Source organism: Oncorhynchus keta, chromosome 18 (genome assembly GCF_023373465.1).
Source record: "Oncorhynchus keta strain PuntledgeMale-10-30-2019 chromosome 18, Oket_V2, whole genome shotgun sequence".
Classification (NCBI taxonomy): domain Eukaryota; kingdom Metazoa; phylum Chordata; class Actinopteri; order Salmoniformes; family Salmonidae; genus Oncorhynchus; species Oncorhynchus keta.
In genome coordinates this window covers 20,430,363-20,450,020 of record NC_068438.1, presented here as the reverse complement: position 1 = coordinate 20,450,020, position 19,658 = coordinate 20,430,363, and the positions used below count along the sequence as shown (strand labels likewise).

The following is a 19,658-nucleotide window of genomic DNA, read 5'->3' as shown; positions in this document are numbered from 1 at the left end:
ATTTTGGAACTTTTGTGAGTGTAATGTTTACTGTACATTTTTTATTGTTCATTTAACTTTTGTTTATGATCTATTCCACTTGCTTTGTCAATGTAAACACATGTTTCCCTTGCCAATAAATCCCCCTAAATTGAATTAGAGAGAGAGAGAGAGAAATATATCTAATGTTATGTGTCACATGATTTGTAAAACAACAGGTGTAAACTAACCGTGAAACACTTACTTACAGGCCCTTGCCGACAATGCAGCGAAAAATAGAAAAATAATTTAAAAAATAATAACACAATGAAAAAATATACAATGAGTAACTTGAGTAATTGAGGTTGATATGTACATACAGGTAGGGACTAGGCGACATGATAAACAGAAGCAGCAGCGTATACACCGTGCTTTTACACCTGCATTGTTTGCTGTTTGGGGTTTTAGGCTGGGTTTCTGTACAGCACTTTGAGATATCAGCTGATGTACGAAGGGCTATATAAATACATTTGATTTGATTTGATTTGATTTAGCGTATGTAATGACTCAAAAAAGGGTCAATGCAGATAGTCCGGGTAGCTTTTTCGTTAACTACACAGAACAAAAATATAAACACAACATGCAACAATTTCAAAGATTTTACTGAGTTCATACAAGGAAATCAGTCCATTTAAATTAATTAATGGATTTCAAATGACTGGGAATAAAGATTTGCATCTGTTGGTCACAGACACCTTAAAAAAAAGTTATGGGTTTGGATCAGAAAACCAGGCATTACCTGGTGTGACCACCATTTGCCTCATGCAGCGTGACACATCTCCTTCACATAGAGTTGATCAGGCTGTTGATTATGGCCTGTGGCATGTTGTCCTACTCCTCTTCAATGGCTGTGGGAAGTTGCTGGCTTTTGGAACGGGAACACGCTGTCGTACACGTTGATCAAGAGCATCTCAAACATGCTCAATGGGTGACATGTCGGGTGAGTATGCAGGCCATGGAAGAACTGAGACATTTTCAGCTTCCAGGAATTGTGTACAGATCCTTGTGATATAGGGCTTATGCTGAAATATGAGGTGATAGCGCCAGATGAATAGCACGACAACAGGAAAATTCCCTTTGATAAAATGCAATTGTGTTCATAGTCCGAAGCTTATGCCTGCTCATACCATAACCACAACACCATCATGGGGCATTCTGTTCACAACGTCGACATCAGCAAACTGCTTGCCCACACGACATACACATGGTCTGCGGTTGTGAGGCCAGTTGGGTGTACTGCCAATTGCACGCTCCCTCAAAATTTGAAACATCTGTGGCACTGTGTTGTGTGACAAAGCTGCACATTTTAGAGTTGCCTTTTTAATGTCCCATGCACAAGGAGCACCTGTGTAATGTTCATGCTGTTTAATCAGTTTATTGATATGCCACCACTGTCAGATGGATGGATTGTCTTGGTAAAGGATAAATGCTCACCAACAGGGATGTAAACAAATGTGTGCACAAAATTAGAGATAAAAAAGATTTTGTGTGTATGGAACATTTTGGGATTTTTTATTTCAGCTCATGAAACATGGGACCAACATTTTGCATGTTGCGTTTATAATTTTGTTCAGTATATTTAACCAACTATTTAGCAGTGTTATGGCTTTGGGTAGAAGCTGTCAGGGTCCTGTTGGTTCCAGACTTCGTTCATCGGTGCCGCTTGCAGTGCGGTAGCAGAGAGAACAGTTTATGATTTTGGTGGCTGGAGTCTTTGACAATTTTTGGGGCCTTCCTCTGACAACGCCTGGTATGGAGGACCTGGATGGCAGGGAGATTGGCCCCTGTGATGTACTGGACCGTACGCACTACCCTCTGTAACGGCTTACAGTCAGATACCAAGCAGTTGCCATACCAAGTGGTGATGCAGCCAGTCAAGATGCTAATGGTGCAGCTGTAGACATTTTTGAGGATCTGAGAGCCCATGACAAATATTTTCAGCCTCTTGAGGGGGAAAAGGTGTTGTCGTGCCCTCTTCACTATTGTGTTGGTGTGTTTGGACCATGATAATTCCTTAGTGATGTGGACACTGAGGAACTTGAAGCTCTCAACCCACTCCACTACAGCCCTGTCGATGTGGATGGGGGCGTGCTCAGCTCTCCGCTTCCTGTAGTCCACGATCAGCTCCTTTGTCTTGCACCCCTGAGGGGCCCCCGTGTTGAGATAGAGAGTGAAGAACAACAAAGAGAGAGGAAAGAAAGGAAACAAGAGAGAGAGAGAGGAAAAGAGAGTGCAGTCATTAGACTAGAGCTCCTGTCTATCTACCCGAGTGCCCATACAACAAGCTGTAACCCAAACATGGCTGACCTCTATCATTAGCCTGCAGTACATGGTGCTGAACGTGATGAAGAGGAAACACTGGCACTGCCAGTTCATCTGAATAGCTGTAATTATAGCAGGTTAGGGGAAGTGAGGGATGGCGTTACTGAGGCTTCTCTGAGCCTGCACCGTCTACATCAGTCTGTGAGCTTAGAGACTCAGAGTTCTATATGCTGCTGCTCACACAAGCCTACTGATGGTCTTCAACAGTGAGTTAGTGGGATATGTTACTAGAAAGATAAACAACATGCTGAGTCCAAAGTTGACCCTTAATTGGAGACTGGGAACTATCTTGAGTTATTTTTCCCATGTGATATAATCAAAAAAACACAATACAAACCAAATTAACAGAAGGTGACGATGTCCATATTTTCAGATCCCAAAGTAGTAGTTACACTCTCCCACTCGCAGCTTCAGGAATGGCTGAAGAATTGTAACATTTACCTGGAGCTAACTCTGCAAATAGCACTGCTGGTTGACTTGAAAAGACATAGTCAGTCGATCAATAATATAATAATAATCTTAGCAAAAATGTTTATCTTCAATTTACAATCCGTAGAAACTATGAGAATAGAAAGATTCAGAACTTTTGTGAAACATCACAGCACAATTGAAAAAGATATGGCAATTAGACATCAAAACTGGATGGTTTTCAGAGATAGATGGGAGGGGTTGAGGGTAGCTAAAAAATACATTTAAAAAAGATCACTAATGATCACTACTGTGTCTGTAAAAATTGCATATACTGAACAAAAATATAAATGCAACATGCAACAATTTCAATGATTTTACTGAGTTACAGTTCATATAAGGAAATCAGTCAATTTAAATCAATTCATTAGGCCCTAATCTATGGATTTAAAATGACTGGGCAGGGATGCAGCCACCCACTTGGGAGAAAGGCCCACCCACTGGGGAATGAGAATGAGTTTTCCCTACAAAAGGGCTTTATTACAGACATAAATACTCCTCAGTTTCATCAACTGTCCGGGAGGCTGATCTCAGACGATCCCGCAGGTGAAAAAGGCGAATGTGGAGGTCGTGGGCTGGCGTGGTTACACGTGGTCGGTCTGTGGTTGTGAGGCCAGTTGGACTTACTGCCTAATTCTCTAAAATGATGTTGGAGGCTTATGATAGAGAAATTAACATTAAATGATCTGGCAACAGCTCTGTTTGACATTCCTGCAGTCAGCATGCCAATTGCACGCTCCCTCAAAACTTGAGACATCTGTGGCATTGTGTTGTGTGACAAAACTGCACATTTTAGAGTGGCCTTTTATTGTCTCCAGCACAAGGTACACCTGTGTAATGATCGTGCTGTTTAACCAGCTTCTTGATATTTCACACCTGTCAGGTGAATGGATTATTTTGGCAAAGGAGAAATGCTCACGAACAGGGATGTAAACTAAATTTGAGAAAAATAAGCTTTTGTGCATATGGAACATTTCTGGGATCTTTTATTTCAGCTAAAGCATGGGACTGCTGCGTTTATATTTTTGTTCAGTATAGTATGTATAAAATGGAAATGGAAGCCTACGTATTGTTGTCCATTAGTTTACTTCAATTAGCGGAGGGTTGGTAGGGTTAGGGGAAAATAATAAAGAATGAAAATATATTTAATAATAAAATACAGTATATATTTAAATTAATATATATTTACAGAAAATATATATATGGGGGATTGGAAATGGTGCAGACAACTACATTGATAGAAGCCACAATCTTTGCACTTTGAGATATCAGCTGATGTAAGAAGGGCTTTATAAATACATTTGATCTGATTTGAATCTATCTGCAATAATAATGCTGATCTACTCCCCCATAAAAAAGTAATAATAAATCATCTCTCCCACTGTGATGCCAGCATAACAAGGGGGTATGTTTTCCTATTCATTATTGAATAAATCGAAGCCCAGGGGTATCACAGAACAGAAAATAAAAACAGGGAGCGAGAGAGAGCGCAGGGGATTTGGGCGCAAGCACTTCCTTGCTCTAATTGGCTTCTGTTTTGATTAGACACTGAGAGGAGGATGGGAGGACGCCTCTTGAAACTGAATGAGGAGTTAAAAGAAAGAGGCTATGTGTGATATAAACATTTTAAAATCCACTGTACCACTCAGAACCATGTAGCTCATAGGCCAAAGGGTAATGTGGGCTACACTTTCTCAGCTGAACACTCCCCCAACCAACACTCGCAATTGAGGGACATTTGTCATGGTTTGGCTTGCAATCACTCTCCAGCTGAGCAATGTGTGATGCTCTGTATGGTTTCCAGCTTGAGAGCCATCCACTCCACTTACTGTAAACCTATTGCTACCTCCTACATCTATACCTTACTTCCCTAACCACACAGTCACCTCATTTTCTCTACGTCCTGGGTTCAGATACGTATGACAGTACAAGCAGTGTTGTTGCACTCAGTGGAACGAACAAGGCCCTATAATTGCAATAGCTATTCTCGTCATACCAACACGTTAATGGAACACACATCCCTCCTCAGAATGTAAAGTTGAGGCGAATAATAGTAGAGAGAATGATTTATTTCAGCTTTTGCTAAATTTTCATTACATTACATTTTCAAAATGTTCATTACATTGCCAGTGGGTCAGACGTTTACATACACTCAATTCGTATTTGGTAGCATTGCCTTTAAATTGTTTAATTAACTAACTAATTTTTCAGGTAGCCTTCCACATGCTTCCCACAATAAGTGGGTGACTTTTGGCCCATTCCTCCTGACAGAGTGTCACGTTCTGACCTTAATTCCTTTGTTTTGTCTTTGTTTAGTATGGTCAGGGCGTGAGTTGGGGTGGGCAGTCAGTTTGTGTATTCCACCTCGCCGCACTGGCCTGGCTACGGGAGCATTCAACCAGGTAAAGTTGGGCAGGCTTGGTGCTCGAGACTTCCTGTGCGCCTTCACGGTCCGGTCTATCTGGTGCCACCTCCATGTACCAGCCCTCCAGTGGCAGCCCCACGCACCAGGCTGTCTCTCCGTCTTCTCCCTACAGGTGCTCCCGCCTGTCCAGTGCTGTCAGAGCCTTCTTCCTCTCCAGCGCTGCCAGAGTCTCCCGTCTGTCCTGAGCTGCCAGAGTCTCCCGTCTGTCCTGAGCTGCCAGAGTCTCCCGTCTGTCCTGAGCTGCCAGAGTCTCCCATCTGTCCTGAGCTGCCAGAGTCTCCCGTCTGTCCTGAGCTGCCAGAGCCTCCCGTCTGTCCTGAGCTGCCAGAGCCGCCAGTCTGTCCTGAGCTGCCAGAGCCGCCAGTCTGTCCTGAGCTGCCAGAGCCGCCAGTCTGTCCTGAGCTGCCATAGCCGCCTGTCTGTCCTGAGCCGTCAGTCAGCCAGGAGCTGCCAGAGCCATCAGTCAGCATGGAGCTGCCAGAGCCGTCAGTCAGCCAGGACCTGCCGGAGCCGTCAGTCAGCCAGGAGCTGCCAGAGCCGTCAGTCAGCATGGAGCTGCCAGAGCCGTCAGTCAGCATGGAGCAGCCAGAGCCGTCAGTCAGCCAGGCGATGCCAGAATCGCCCTTCACTCCAGAGCTGCCGGAGTCTCCCACCTGTCCGGCGCTGCCGGAGTCCCCCGCCTGTCCGGCGCTGCCGGAGCCCCCCGCCTGTCCGGCGCTCCGGAATCTCTTGTCCTTCCAGCGCTGCCGGAATCTCCCGTCCATTCGGTCCCCAGTCCGAGGTCGGCGGCGAGGGTCGCCACTCTTAAGAGGCCACGGAGGCGAATAGAGAGGCTGAGAAGGACTATGGTGGAGTGGGGTCCACATCCGGCGCCAGAGCCGCCACCTCGGACAGACGCCCACCCAGACCCTCCCCTATAGGTTTAGGTTTTGCGACCGGAGTCCGCACCTTTGGGGGTGGGTACTGTCAGGTTCTGACCTTAGGTCCTTTGTTTTGTCTTTGTTTAGTATGGTCAGGGCGTGAGTTGGGGTGGGCAGTCTATTTTTTTCTATGTTGGTTTTTGTGTTTCGGCCTAGTATGGTTCTCAATCAGAGGCAGGTGTCGTTAGTTGTCTTTGATTGAGAATCATACTTAGGTAGCCTTTTTTCCACCTGTGTTTCGTGGGTGTTTGTCTTCCGTATTAGTGTTCGTACCACACGGGACTGCTTCGTTCATTTCACGTTTATTGTTTTGTATTTCGTAGTGTTCAGTTTATGTATTAAAATAAACATTATGGACACTTACCACGCTGCAAATTGGTCCTCCGATCCTTCTCGCTACTCCTCATCAGAAGAGAAGGACGAGATCCCTTACACAGAGCTGGTGTAACTGAGTCAGTTCTGCACACACATTTTCTATGGAATCGAGGTCAGGGATGTGTGATGGCCACTCCAATACCTTGACTTTGTTGTCCTTAAGCCATTTTGCCACAACTTTGGAAGCATGCTTGGGGTCATTGTTCATTTGGAAGACCCATTTGAGACCAAGCTTTAACTTCCTGACTGATGTCTTGAGATGTTGCTTCAATACACCCACGTAATTTTCCTTCCTTATGACGCCATCTATTTTGTGAAGTGCACCAGTCCCTCCTGCAGCAAAGTACTGCCACAACATGATGCTGCCACCCCAGTGCTTCACGGTTGGGATGGTGTTCTTCGGCTTGCAAGCCTCCCCCTTTTTCCTCCAAACATAACGATGGTCATTATGGCCAAACAGTTCTATTTTTGTTTCATCAGACCAGAGGACATTTTTCCAAAAGGTACGATCTTTGTCCCCATGTGCAGTTGCAAACCGTAGTCTGTTTTTTTTATGACGGTTTTGGAGCAGCGTCTCCTTCCTTGCTGAGCGGCCTTTCAGGTTATGTCAATATAGGACTAGTTTAACTGTGGATATTGATACTTTTGTACCTGTTTCCTTCAGCATCTTCACAAGGTCCTTTGCTGTTGTTCTGGGATTGATTTGCACTTTTCGCACCAAAGTACGTTCATCTCTAGGAGACAGAATGCGTCTCCTTCCTGAGCGGTATGAATGCGTCTCCTTCCTGAGCGGCATGACGGCTGCGTGGTCCCATGGTGTTTATACTTGCATACTATGTTTGTACAGATGAATGGGGTACCTTCACGCCGTTTGGAAATTGCTCCCAAGGATGAACCTGACTTGTGGAGGTCTACAATTTATTTTCTGAGGTCTTGGCTGATATCTTTTGATTTTCCCATGATGTCAAGCAAAGAGGCATTGTGTTTGAAGGTAGGCCTTGCAATACATCCACAGGTACACATCCAATTGACTCAAATTATGTCAATTAGCCTATCAGAAGCTTTTAAAGCCATGACATAATTTTCTGGAATTTTGCGAGCTGTTTAAAGGCACATTCAACTTTGTGTATGTAAACTTCTGACCCACTAGAATTGTGATACAGTGAATTATAAGTGAAATAATCTGTCAGTAAACAATTGTTAGAAAAATGACTTGTGTCATGCACAAAGTTATGTCCTAACCGACTTGCCAAAACTGTAGTTTGTTAACAAGAAATTTGTGGACTGGTTGGAAAATTAGTTTTAATGACTCCAACATAAGTGTATGTAAACCTCCAACTTCAACTGTACATAGTTCAAACAGCAGGTCAGTGCTGGGCTAACTAAACCATCCGCTACTGTACTGTATACATAGTTCAAACAGCAGGTCAGTGCCGGGCTAACTAAACCATCCACTACTGTACTGTATACATAGTTCAAACAGCAGGACAGTGCTGGGCTAACTAAACCATCCGGGCTAACTAAACCATCCACTACTGTACTGTATACATAGTTCAAACAGCAGGTCAGTGCTGGGCAGGACAGTGCCGGGCTAACTAAACCATCCGCTACTGTACTGTATACATAGTTCAAACAGCAGGACAGTGCTGGGCTAACTAAACCATCCGCTACTGTACTGTATACATAGTTCAAACAGCAGGTCAGTGCTGGGCTAACTAAACCATCCGCTACTGTACTGTATACATAGTTCAAACAGCAGGACAGTGCCGGGCTAACTAAACCATCCGCTACTGTACTGTATACATAGTTCAAACAGCAGGACAGTGCCGGGCTAACTAAACCATCCGCTACTGTACTGTATACATAGTTCAAACAGCAGGACAGTGCCGGGCTAACTAAACCATCCGCTACTGTACTGTATACATAGTTCAAACAGCAGGACAGTGCCGGGCTAACTAAACCATCCGCTACTGTACTGTATACATAGTTCAAACAGCAGGACAGTGCCGGGCTAACTAAACCATCCGCTACTGTACTGTATACATAGTTCAAACAGCAGGACAGTGCCGGGCTAACTAAACCATCCGCTACTGTACTGTATACATAGTTCAAACAGCAGGACAGTGCCGGGCTAACTAAACCATCCGCTACTGTACTGTATACATAGTTCAAACAGCAGGACAGTGCCGGGCTAACTAAACCATCCACTACTGTACTGTATACATAGTTCAAACAGCAGGACAGTGCTGGGCTAACTAAACCATCCGCTACTGTACTGTATACATAGTTCAAACAGCAGGACAGTGCTGGGCTAACTAAACCATCCGCTACTGTACTGTGTACATAGTTCAAACAGCAGGACAGAGTTGAACAAACATCAGTGAGAGACAGAGTACACACACACACACACACATGCACACACACAGAGTTGGCTCCAGACCCAGCAGTAGACTGACCAGGATTGGCAACAAATCCCACTCAGTAACTATTGTCTTTTTATTATTTAGTGATTCAAATGCATACTGTTAAAATATAGGCGTACAATACGGAAAGCAGAGGTGGTCTGGATTTCACTCTAAGATTTACAGCCTAATAAAATAGGCAGTAGAAATGTCTCATATTGAGATATAATCATTTGATCAAGCATCAATATTTCACAGTGTTGTAGGCTACTCTCAGTATGCAAACTTTTGACTCTAACACTGGAAGCATGCCTGTATATTCTCTATGACAGATGTCTTTTTTACAGAGAGCTTCAAAAGTTGTCCCGTTTAATTTGCATTAATAATAGACTGTAAAACTGAAACGCAGCCAGCCAGTCTGTAATGTATACCATTACATCATAGCCCACACAGAGCACTAAACTTGCATTTGGCTAGTCTGTTAAATCGGGAGGGAAATCAGGACAGTGTACAGCACTATGTGTAGTAAACATTGCATAGCGACAATTCCTTTTACAGTTGCCAAAACAAACCTAACTGTAATGGTTTTGTGAAAATGAACACAATGTCCTGTACATAATGATTTGTCATATACCCATTACTAATGGCAAACTCATTACTAATGGTGTGCTTTAAAACCAACCGGTGAGAGACAGCGAGAGAGAGAAGCTACATTCCTCCTGCTTGGAATATTATGCATCAGGCCCCACTGCATCACCAGACCACAAATGATATTGTCTATTACGGCTTGCCCCCGGGGAGTGGGTCAGAAGGCTATGTAGATATCTGTGGGGGAGAGGTGGAGGCAAGGTATGACCATTAGCCTGCCACCTACAGGGGTACGTAGCCTCAGTCCTAAGGGAGTGCTGGAAGGCATGACTAATCAACCTGTTGTCTCACTTAGGATTGTGCCTGTGTCCAGAGGCTAGTTATGACACCAATGTCTTGAGGCATACAGAGGGGATCAAGGCATGACCAATCAACCTTCTGTGTCAGTGAAGGCCAAGCCTGTGTGTGTGTCCTATCCTAAGGAATGACTAATCTACCTGCTGCTCAACAAAATATGAAACCCATGTCCTGAAGGCAAGGCAGAGCAAGGCATGGTGAATCAACCTGCTGCTAAAGGACCAACGCTGTGTGTCCAGACTCCAGAGGGTAGGCGTGACTAATCAAACTGCAGGCTGACTGCAGGCTGCAGCAGTGTTATGCATTGGCCTTGTCTGTGATGCCCGGGGAGACCTGATGGCCAGTCCCCATTCCAAGGCCACAGCATGCACACACACAAAGTACATTTTATGATGGCGTTAGACAACGTAACGTATGGTGTTAAGATACTCAGAATTGGATCAGAACAACAACAAATGATCATAGGGCTACACTAAACAAAATTCACACAAAACTTATGGAAGATGCAATTCATGTGCAAAATCAAATCAAAATTAAGTTGATTCACACATATACTACCGTCAAAAAGCCACGTAATTTTCCTTCCTTATGACGCCATCTATTTTGTGAAGTGCACCAGTCCCTCCTGCAGCAAAGTACTGCCACAACATGATGCTGCCACCCCAGTGCTTCACGGTTGGGATGGTGTTCTTCGGCTTGCAAGCCTCCCCCTTTTTCCTCCAAACATAACGATGGTCATTATGGCCAAACAGTTCTATTTTTGTTTCATCAGACCAGAGGACATTTTTCCAAAAGGTACGATCTTTGTCCCCATGTGCAGTTGCAAACCGTAGTCTGTTTTTTTTATGACGGTTTTGGAGCAGCGTCTCCTTCCTTGCTGAGCGGCCTTTCAGGTTATGTCAATATAGGACTAGTTTAACTGTGGATATTGATACTTTTGTACCTGTTTCCTTCAGCATCTTCACAAGGTCCTTTGCTGTTGTTCTGGGATTGATTTGCACTTTTCGCACCAAAGTACGTTCATCTCTAGGAGACAGAATGCGTCTCCTTCCTGAGCGGTATGAATGCGTCTCCTTCCTGAGCGGCATGACGGCTGCGTGGTCCCATGGTGTTTATACTTGCATACTATGTTTGTACAGATGAATGGGGTACCTTCACGCCGTTTGGAAATTGCTCCCAAGGATGAACCTGACTTGTGGAGGTCTACAATTTATTTTCTGAGGTCTTGGCTGATATCTTTTGATTTTCCCATGATGTCAAGCAAAGAGGCATTGTGTTTGAAGGTAGGCCTTGCAATACATCCACAGGTACACATCCAATTGACTCAAATTATGTCAATTAGCCTATCAGAAGCTTTTAAAGCCATGACATAATTTTCTGGAATTTTGCGAGCTGTTTAAAGGCACATTCAACTTTGTGTATGTAAACTTCTGACCCACTAGAATTGTGATACAGTGAATTATAAGTGAAATAATCTGTCAGTAAACAATTGTTAGAAAAATGACTTGTGTCATGCACAAAGTTATGTCCTAACCGACTTGCCAAAACTGTAGTTTGTTAACAAGAAATTTGTGGACTGGTTGGAAAATTAGTTTTAATGACTCCAACATAAGTGTATGTAAACCTCCAACTTCAACTGTACATAGTTCAAACAGCAGGTCAGTGCTGGGCTAACTAAACCATCCGCTACTGTACTGTATACATAGTTCAAACAGCAGGTCAGTGCCGGGCTAACTAAACCATCCACTACTGTACTGTATACATAGTTCAAACAGCAGGACAGTGCTGGGCTAACTAAACCATCCACTACTGTACTGTATACATAGTTCAAACAGCAGGTCAGTGCTGGGCTAACTAAACCATCCGCTACTGTACTGTATACATAGTTCAAACAGCAGGACAGTGCTGGGCTAACTAAACCATCCGCTACTGTACTGTATACATAGTTCAAACAGCAGGTCAGTGCTGGGCTAACTAAACCATCCGCTACTGTACTGTATACATAGTTCAAACAGCAGGACAGTGCCGGGCTAACTAAACCATCCGCTACTGTACTGTATACATAGTTCAAACAGCAGGACAGTGCCGGGCTAACTAAACCATCCGCTACTGTACTGTATACATAGTTCAAACAGCAGGACAGTGCCGGGCTAACTAAACCATCCGCTACTGTACTGTATACATAGTTCAAACAGCAGGACAGTATACATAGCCGGGCTAACTAAACCGGGCTGTAAGCAGGACTAAACCATCCGCTACTGTACTGTACTACATAGTTCAAACAGCAGGACAGTGCCGGGCTAACTAAACCATCCGCTACTGTACTGTATACATAGTTCAAACAGCAGGACAGTGCCGGGCTAACTAAACCATCCGCTACTGTACTGTATACATAGTTCAAACAGCAGGACAGTGCCGGGCTAACTAAACCATCCGCTACTGTACTGTATACATAGTTCAAACAGCAGGACAGTGCCGGGCTAACTAAACCATCCACTACTGTACTGTATACATAGTTCAAACAGCAGGACAGTGCTGGGCTAACTAAACCATCCGCTACTGTACTGTATACATAGTTCAAACAGCAGGACAGTGCTGGGCTAACTAAACCATCCGCTACTGTACTGTGTACATAGTTCAAACAGCAGGACAGAGTTGAACAAACATCAGTGAGAGACAGAGTACACACACACACACACACATGCACACACACAGAGTTGGCTCCAGACCCAGCAGTAGACTGACCAGGATTGGCAACAAATCCCACTCAGTAACTATTGTCTTTTTATTATTTAGTGATTCAAATGCATACTGTTAAAATATAGGCGTACAATACGGAAAGCAGAGGTGGTCTGGATTTCACTCTAAGATTTACAGCCTAATAAAATAGGCAGTAGAAATGTCTCATATTGAGATATAATCATTTGATCAAGCATCAATATTTCACAGTGTTGTAGGCTACTCTCAGTATGCAAACTTTTGACTCTAACACTGGAAGCATGCCTGTATATTCTCTATGACAGATGTCTTTTTTACAGAGAGCTTCAAAAGTTGTCCCGTTTAATTTGCATTAATAATAGACTGTAAAACTGAAACGCAGCCAGCCAGTCTGTAATGTATACCATTACATCATAGCCCACACAGAGCACTAAACTTGCATTTGGCTAGTCTGTTAAATCGGGAGGGAAATCAGGACAGTGTACAGCACTATGTGTAGTAAACATTGCATAGCGACAATTCCTTTTACAGTTGCCAAAACAAACCTAACTGTAATGGTTTTGTGAAAATGAACACAATGTCCTGTACATAATGATTTGTCATATACCCATTACTAATGGCAAACTCATTACTAATGGTGTGCTTTAAAACCAACCGGTGAGAGACAGCGAGAGAGAGAAGCTACATTCCTCCTGCTTGGAATATTATGCATCAGGCCCCACTGCATCACCAGACCACAAATGATATTGTCTATTACGGCTTGCCCCCGGGGAGTGGGTCAGAAGGCTATGTAGATATCTGTGGGGGAGAGGTGGAGGCAAGGTATGACCATTAGCCTGCCACCTACAGGGGTACGTAGCCTCAGTCCTAAGGGAGTGCTGGAAGGCATGACTAATCAACCTGTTGTCTCACTTAGGATTGTGCCTGTGTCCAGAGGCTAGTTATGACACCAATGTCTTGAGGCATACAGAGGGGATCAAGGCATGACCAATCAACCTTCTGTGTCAGTGAAGGCCAAGCCTGTGTGTGTGTCCTATCCTAAGGAATGACTAATCTACCTGCTGCTCAACAAAATATGAAACCCATGTCCTGAAGGCAAGGCAGAGCAAGGCATGGTGAATCAACCTGCTGCTAAAGGACCAACGCTGTGTGTCCAGACTCCAGAGGGTAGGCGTGACTAATCAAACTGCAGGCTGACTGCAGGCTGCAGCAGTGTTATGCATTGGCCTTGTCTGTGATGCCCGGGGAGACCTGATGGCCAGTCCCCATTCCAAGGCCACAGCATGCACACACACAAAGTACATTTTATGATGGCGTTAGACAACGTAACGTATGGTGTTAAGATACTCAGAATTGGATCAGAACAACAACAAATGATCATAGGGCTACACTAAACAAAATTCACACAAAACTTATGGAAGATGCAATTCATGTGCAAAATCAAATCAAAATTAAGTTGATTCACACATATACTACCGTCAAAAAGCTTGGGGTCACTTAGAAATGTCCTTGTTTTTGAAAGAAAGACCATTTTTTTGTCCATGAACATAACATCAAATTGATCAGAAATACAGCGTAGACATTGTTAATGTTGTAAATGACTATTGTAGCTAGAAATGGCTGATTTGTATGGAATATCTACATAAGCGTACACATCACTCTTGTGTTCCAATGGTACGTTGTGTTAGCTAATCAAAGTTTATCATTTTAAAAGGCTAATTGATCATTAGAAAACCCTTTTGCAATTATGTTAGCACAGCTCAAAACTGTTGTTCTAAATAAAGAAGTAATACAACTTGCCTTCTTTAAACTATTTGAGTATCTGGAGCCTCAATCAGCATTTGTGTGTTCGATTACAGGCTCAAAATGGCCAGAAACAAAGGACTTTCTTCTGAAACTCGTAAGTCTATTCTTGTTCTGAGAAATGAATGCTATTCCATGCGAGAAATCACCAAGAAACTGAAGATCTCATACAATGCTGTGTACTTCTCCCTTCACAGAACAGCGCAAACTAGCTCTAACCAGAATAGAAAGTGGAGTGGAAGGCCCCGGGTGCACAACTGAGCAAGAGGACAAGTACATTAGAGTGTCTAGTTTGAGAAACAAACACCTCACAAGTCCTCAACTGGCAGCTTCATTAAAATGGTACCCGCAAAACACCAGTCTCAACATCAAAAGTGAAGAGGCGACTCTGGGATGCTGGTCTTCTAGGCAAAATTCCTCTGTCCGGTGTCTGTGTTCTTTTGCCCATCTAAATCATTTATTTTTATTGGCCAGTCTGAGATATGGATTTTTCTTTGCAACTCTGCCTATAAGGCCAGCGTCGTCCCAGAGTCGCCTCTTCATTGTTGACAATGAGAGTTTCAGAAGAAAGTTATTTGTTTCTGGCCATTTTGAGCCTGTAATCAAACCCACAAATGCTAATGCTCCAGATACTCAACTGGTCTTAAGAAGGCAAGTTTTAATGTTTCTTCATTCAGAACAACAGTTTTCAGCTGTGCTAACATAATTGCAAAAGGGGTTTTCTAATGATCTGTACGCCGATGTAGATATTCCGTTAAAAAATTCGGCAGTTTTCAGTCACAATAGTCATTTCCAACATTAACAATGTCTACACTGTATTTCTGATCAATTGTATGTTCTTTTAATGGACAAAAAATGGCCTTTCTTTAAAAAACAGGGACATTTCTAAGTGACCCCAAACTTTTGAACGGTAGTGCATACTTTAAGTTACAGTGCAGCAGCAGGTACACAGCACAATGCAAGACAGCCAACAGCCAAGGTTGTAACTGTTATAATGTATAGTTAAGCTGGTGCTGAATATCCTTCCTGTAGTTCATATTCATAGCTCCTTCGGCTCCACAGAGGGCTAAAGACACCCTCATCACACTGCTTTAAAACATCTCTAGTTATGAAAACCCTTCACCGGTGTGTACAGCGTTCATAGCCAAAAAAAGAATGATGATAATGTTGCAATGCTAAGCAATGATACTGTAGAACTAGAAATTAAGATTGAGGATTGACACCCGCCAATGTGGCCATGGCTAACAGTTGATATCCGATCATAACCTGTCCATGGCTGACAGTTGATATCCGATCATAACCTGTCCATGGCTGACAGTTGATATCCGATCATAACCTGTCCATGGCTGACAGTTGATATCCGATCATAACCTGTCCATGGCTGACAGTTGATATCCGATCATAACCTGTCCATGGCTGACAGTTTATATCCGATCATAACCTGTCCATGGCTGACAGTTGATATCCGATCATAACCTGTCCATGGCTGACAGTTGATATCCGATCATAACCTGTCCATGGCTGACAGTTGATATCCGATCATAACCTGTCCATGGCTGACAGTTGATATCCGATCATAACCCGTCCATGCTTACTGACAACACAATGTACTCCCTCTGCAGTCTCTAAGAGAAGAGCCGTGTCAACACATTACTAAACCCAGAGCCTACATATACCTCCTTTACCATGACTAGTCTGGTGTAAATAAATACAGTATACAGTATAAAGCCTTTAGCCAACTACTGAAGGTAAGGTGCAGCAGGGTGACAACAGCAGTACCTCTGCTGCATTTCCTCCAGGTGAGAAGTCTAAATGGCACAATGACATGATACATTTCCTCATGATGTAAAGACCTTTGGGTCTTTACACCTCAAAAGGCACAAGAAAGAGGATTTCGACACACACCATCTCAGATTTGGACAATTTCTTTGGATCCTGATATCTCAGCCATTGTAGAAAAAGGCTTTTTCTAAAGTGAATGTTAGGTACTATAATTACTGAATATTATATGAATCATATAAATTAATATGGCCAATTTGGGTTTCGACCAATTAGCTTAATATCGCAGAGATCAAATTATTTTCCGTAATGCTTATCTTATCTGTTTTTATCTACAGAACCGATTTCAGAACAATCTGAAAAGGTGGGTGTCATGGCTTGCTGAAATGACATTGAACGACTCCATTGAGTCATGAGCTCTATGGCTTAAATCTGAACTTTAAAAACCTTTCAATACAGCCATTAAATACTAGCCGCAAAAGGAAAGACTATAAACTATGATTGAAGACATCTGAGGTTAAAGTATACCACCAATATTGATTACAACTCTGGTATTATATATTCAAGTGACAAAGGAAAGATAACAAAATAAATATTCTGCAACTATAATATAATGTGTGAAAAGACAAGCACACAATTCCTAGTCCCACACAGCTCAGTCTACTACACAGGTTATACATGTATGTGAGCAGGTTGTTGGAGACCCCAGTATCCCAGTCCCTGCTGTTCTGTTGCTTACCCATACTGATACTCTGTGTTGGGGTACAGATGCAGTGCAACAGGCTCCTTCACCAGGCTTTCCATCAGGTCTCTGGGGGTAGGGGTTCCTAAGCCCGGTAACTCTCCCTCTCCTTCTCCTCCTACCTCAGGTACAGGCTCCTCTGTCCAACCCAGAGGCTCCTGCTCTGTCATCTCCTCCTCCATCGGACGGCTCCGCAGGCAGAGATTCCTAGTCCTAAACACAGCAGCAACAGCAGGGTGCCTGTCCCCAGACAACTGAGCCCGACTGCTTCCTCCCGAATTTGGGCTTCTCCCAAAGCAGCAGCATCAGTATCAGGAAATCCGTTGTTAATATTTGAGCCATGGAAGTGGCTCACTCACTGACTCACTTTACTGACTCTGCCTCTCCTATTCTCTCTCTCTCTCTCTCTCTCTCTCTCTCTCTCTCTCTCTCTCTCTCTCTCTCTCTCTCTCTCTCTCATTCACTCAAACATACCTCCACATGGGGAAACACAGTTGAAGACTCATTATTGAGTCTTCAACCACCTGAATTTGATTTGATTTATTGAGTCCCAATGACTGACACGGTCTTTCCTCTGCGGCTGCGCTAGCGCTCACACCTAGCAGCGTGTACTCACAGCGCGTAGCAGCATCATGTGCGACAAGAGGTCTAAAAAGGCTACCTGGTGCGCGACATTCTTAAAAATATGTGACATGCAACGATAAGCAAGCGTAAAAAGCGGGCGTCACTGCAAGGCTCAGCAGTGATACAGGCTCAGAGGAGCGCCCATAGCGCCTCACAGCCCCCGCGGGATGGACAATCGGCTCGCTGAGGCAAGGTGTTCTAATGAAATGTGTGAAAACAGAAATTCACACCTCCAGAACATCACAGCTCTCCAGAAGAACTTCCGGTAAATTGTTAACAACACACTCATCATCAGTATGATAGAGGGTCAGTGTTGACATGGAATGATCTGATAATCATAATACATTTGGATCAATTATCAGTCTTAACCAGTCACTAAAATGAAATGTAACCTTTATTTAACTAGGCAAGCCAGCTAAGAACAAATTATTATTTACAATGACAGCCAACCCCGGAAGACGCTGGGCCAATTATTCGCAGCCCTATGGGACTCCCAATCACGGCCTGATGTGATACAGGCTGGATTCGAACCAGGGACTGTACTGACCCTTCTTGCTCTGAGATGCAGCGCCTTAGACTGCTGCGCCTCTCGGGAGCCAATTTGTCTTGGTCTTTTTAGGCCTGCCATACAAGATCTAAATGATGATGCAGTGCTGTGATTAGCTTAGTTTTTCTCTTTATCTACTTCACAATGTCAAAATACATTTTTAATTGATTGATTTTCGAATAAAGCCTGTTCTCTATCACAATAACACCAATAGAGAAATGTAATTATGATGGTCTGATGAAGACTCTGCTATTAATTAAGCCTACTCTAAAATAAAGCCAGAGGATGAATTCGATTCTATATAACACAAATTTAAGCAATTCTAAAATTCAAACATCATACTGAAACACTCTGAAATACTCCATCCAAAATTATATTCACTCCATCAAAGAATGATCAATCATACTAGACAGAGGAACGTATGCTATTAAATAACAACAAGTGTATAACAACCAGCTTGTCTAAGGCAGTCGAAAATGGGATATTTCCAATGGTTACCGAGAAGTTCAAATGTTACTGAATATGACTCAGATTATATCTTGAATTCCAGACTTACCGTTTTTGGAGAGCAGTGGGATGTCTTTGAAAGCGATTAATCAAATCCGTAGTCGACAGGATTCCCGAGTTAGACGCACTTGGATCCAGTTAAAATACCTCCCCTGAATTCTCATAAATGTTGGTATTTTTTATTGTTGAAATAAAATATTCAATTTTTAGCTACAATGTGTAACAATTTATCCACCACAACAAAAGGATGCGTTGGTCGTCTCTCTATTGACAAATCCATGCGTAGCCGACTGGGCACATTCACTGCCCCAGTTCCAGCCGGCGCAATTGAACCGTAGCACTTTTGGACCAAGTCCCACCCATTAATTTTAACAGCCCCTATCAGTCCACACCATATCCATGTGCTACATTGATATTAGGTGCTCACTGCTTATAAAATGTGTCCTATGTAACCGTCCTATAGCTGGCAGATGTATTGGTGCCGAACGCCTGGAGAGGTTGACACGCTTAGAGCCTTCAGCGGCGTTCAAGACGACGCTCCTACACAATCAGTGTCTCAGGAGTTCGGTGTTTAACGGTTGTTTGCCTCGCCAATCCACGTTTTTATGTAAATTCTAGGTTTTCTACGGAGAAACAGTTCCCAACCTTATGAAAATGCTTCAGCCATAAGTTCTTCTTCCAAAGGCTGTTGTTAACCAATGTGCCCCCCGCGCTCAACAAGGAGAGACTGACCAGGCAAGAGTCATTGCTCAACTGGTTTTGCACAGCGTACTATCCGTCAGGTCTGCGCGCCTTATCGAAAAGTGAGCTCATTTGCATCCCAATTTGGAAATGTGGGAGGCTCCAAAATAAATGACAGCAATTATGAAAATGTTTATCTTATACAATTAGGGAACTTTAATATAAATAAAAACATTTAAAAATTGACATGCATAGCCATTGCCCTTTTGAGGTTACAAATAAATGGCTATTAATGCCCATTAATTGTCTTCCATACATTTGAGTAAATTTAGATGAAATGGTCATTGGTCATCTAAATCCATCTCATTCATGTTTTTCAATA

At 43.2% G+C, this 19,658-nt stretch overlaps 1 protein-coding gene across 2 annotated transcripts in view; it reads right to left on the bottom strand.

Moving 5' to 3' along the window:
- The window catches only part of LOC118396965 (calcium-binding protein 8), a 121,651-nt gene extending 102,311 nt beyond the window's left edge, over positions 1–19,340 (bottom strand). The window contains exon 1 of one of the 2 annotated variants that reach the window (XM_035791355.2): positions 18,645–19,340. Coding sequence is in view for 1 of the 2 variants with exons in the window: in XM_035791354.2 (XP_035647247.1) it covers positions 16,915–17,099 (185 nt within the window). In the remaining variant the exon portion in view is untranslated. Of the gene's footprint in view, positions 1–16,914; positions 17,294–18,644 lie in introns of those variants that run through there. The other variant, XM_035791354.2, reaches the window with a different exon arrangement.
- Positions 19,341–19,658: the final 318 nt, after the last annotated feature.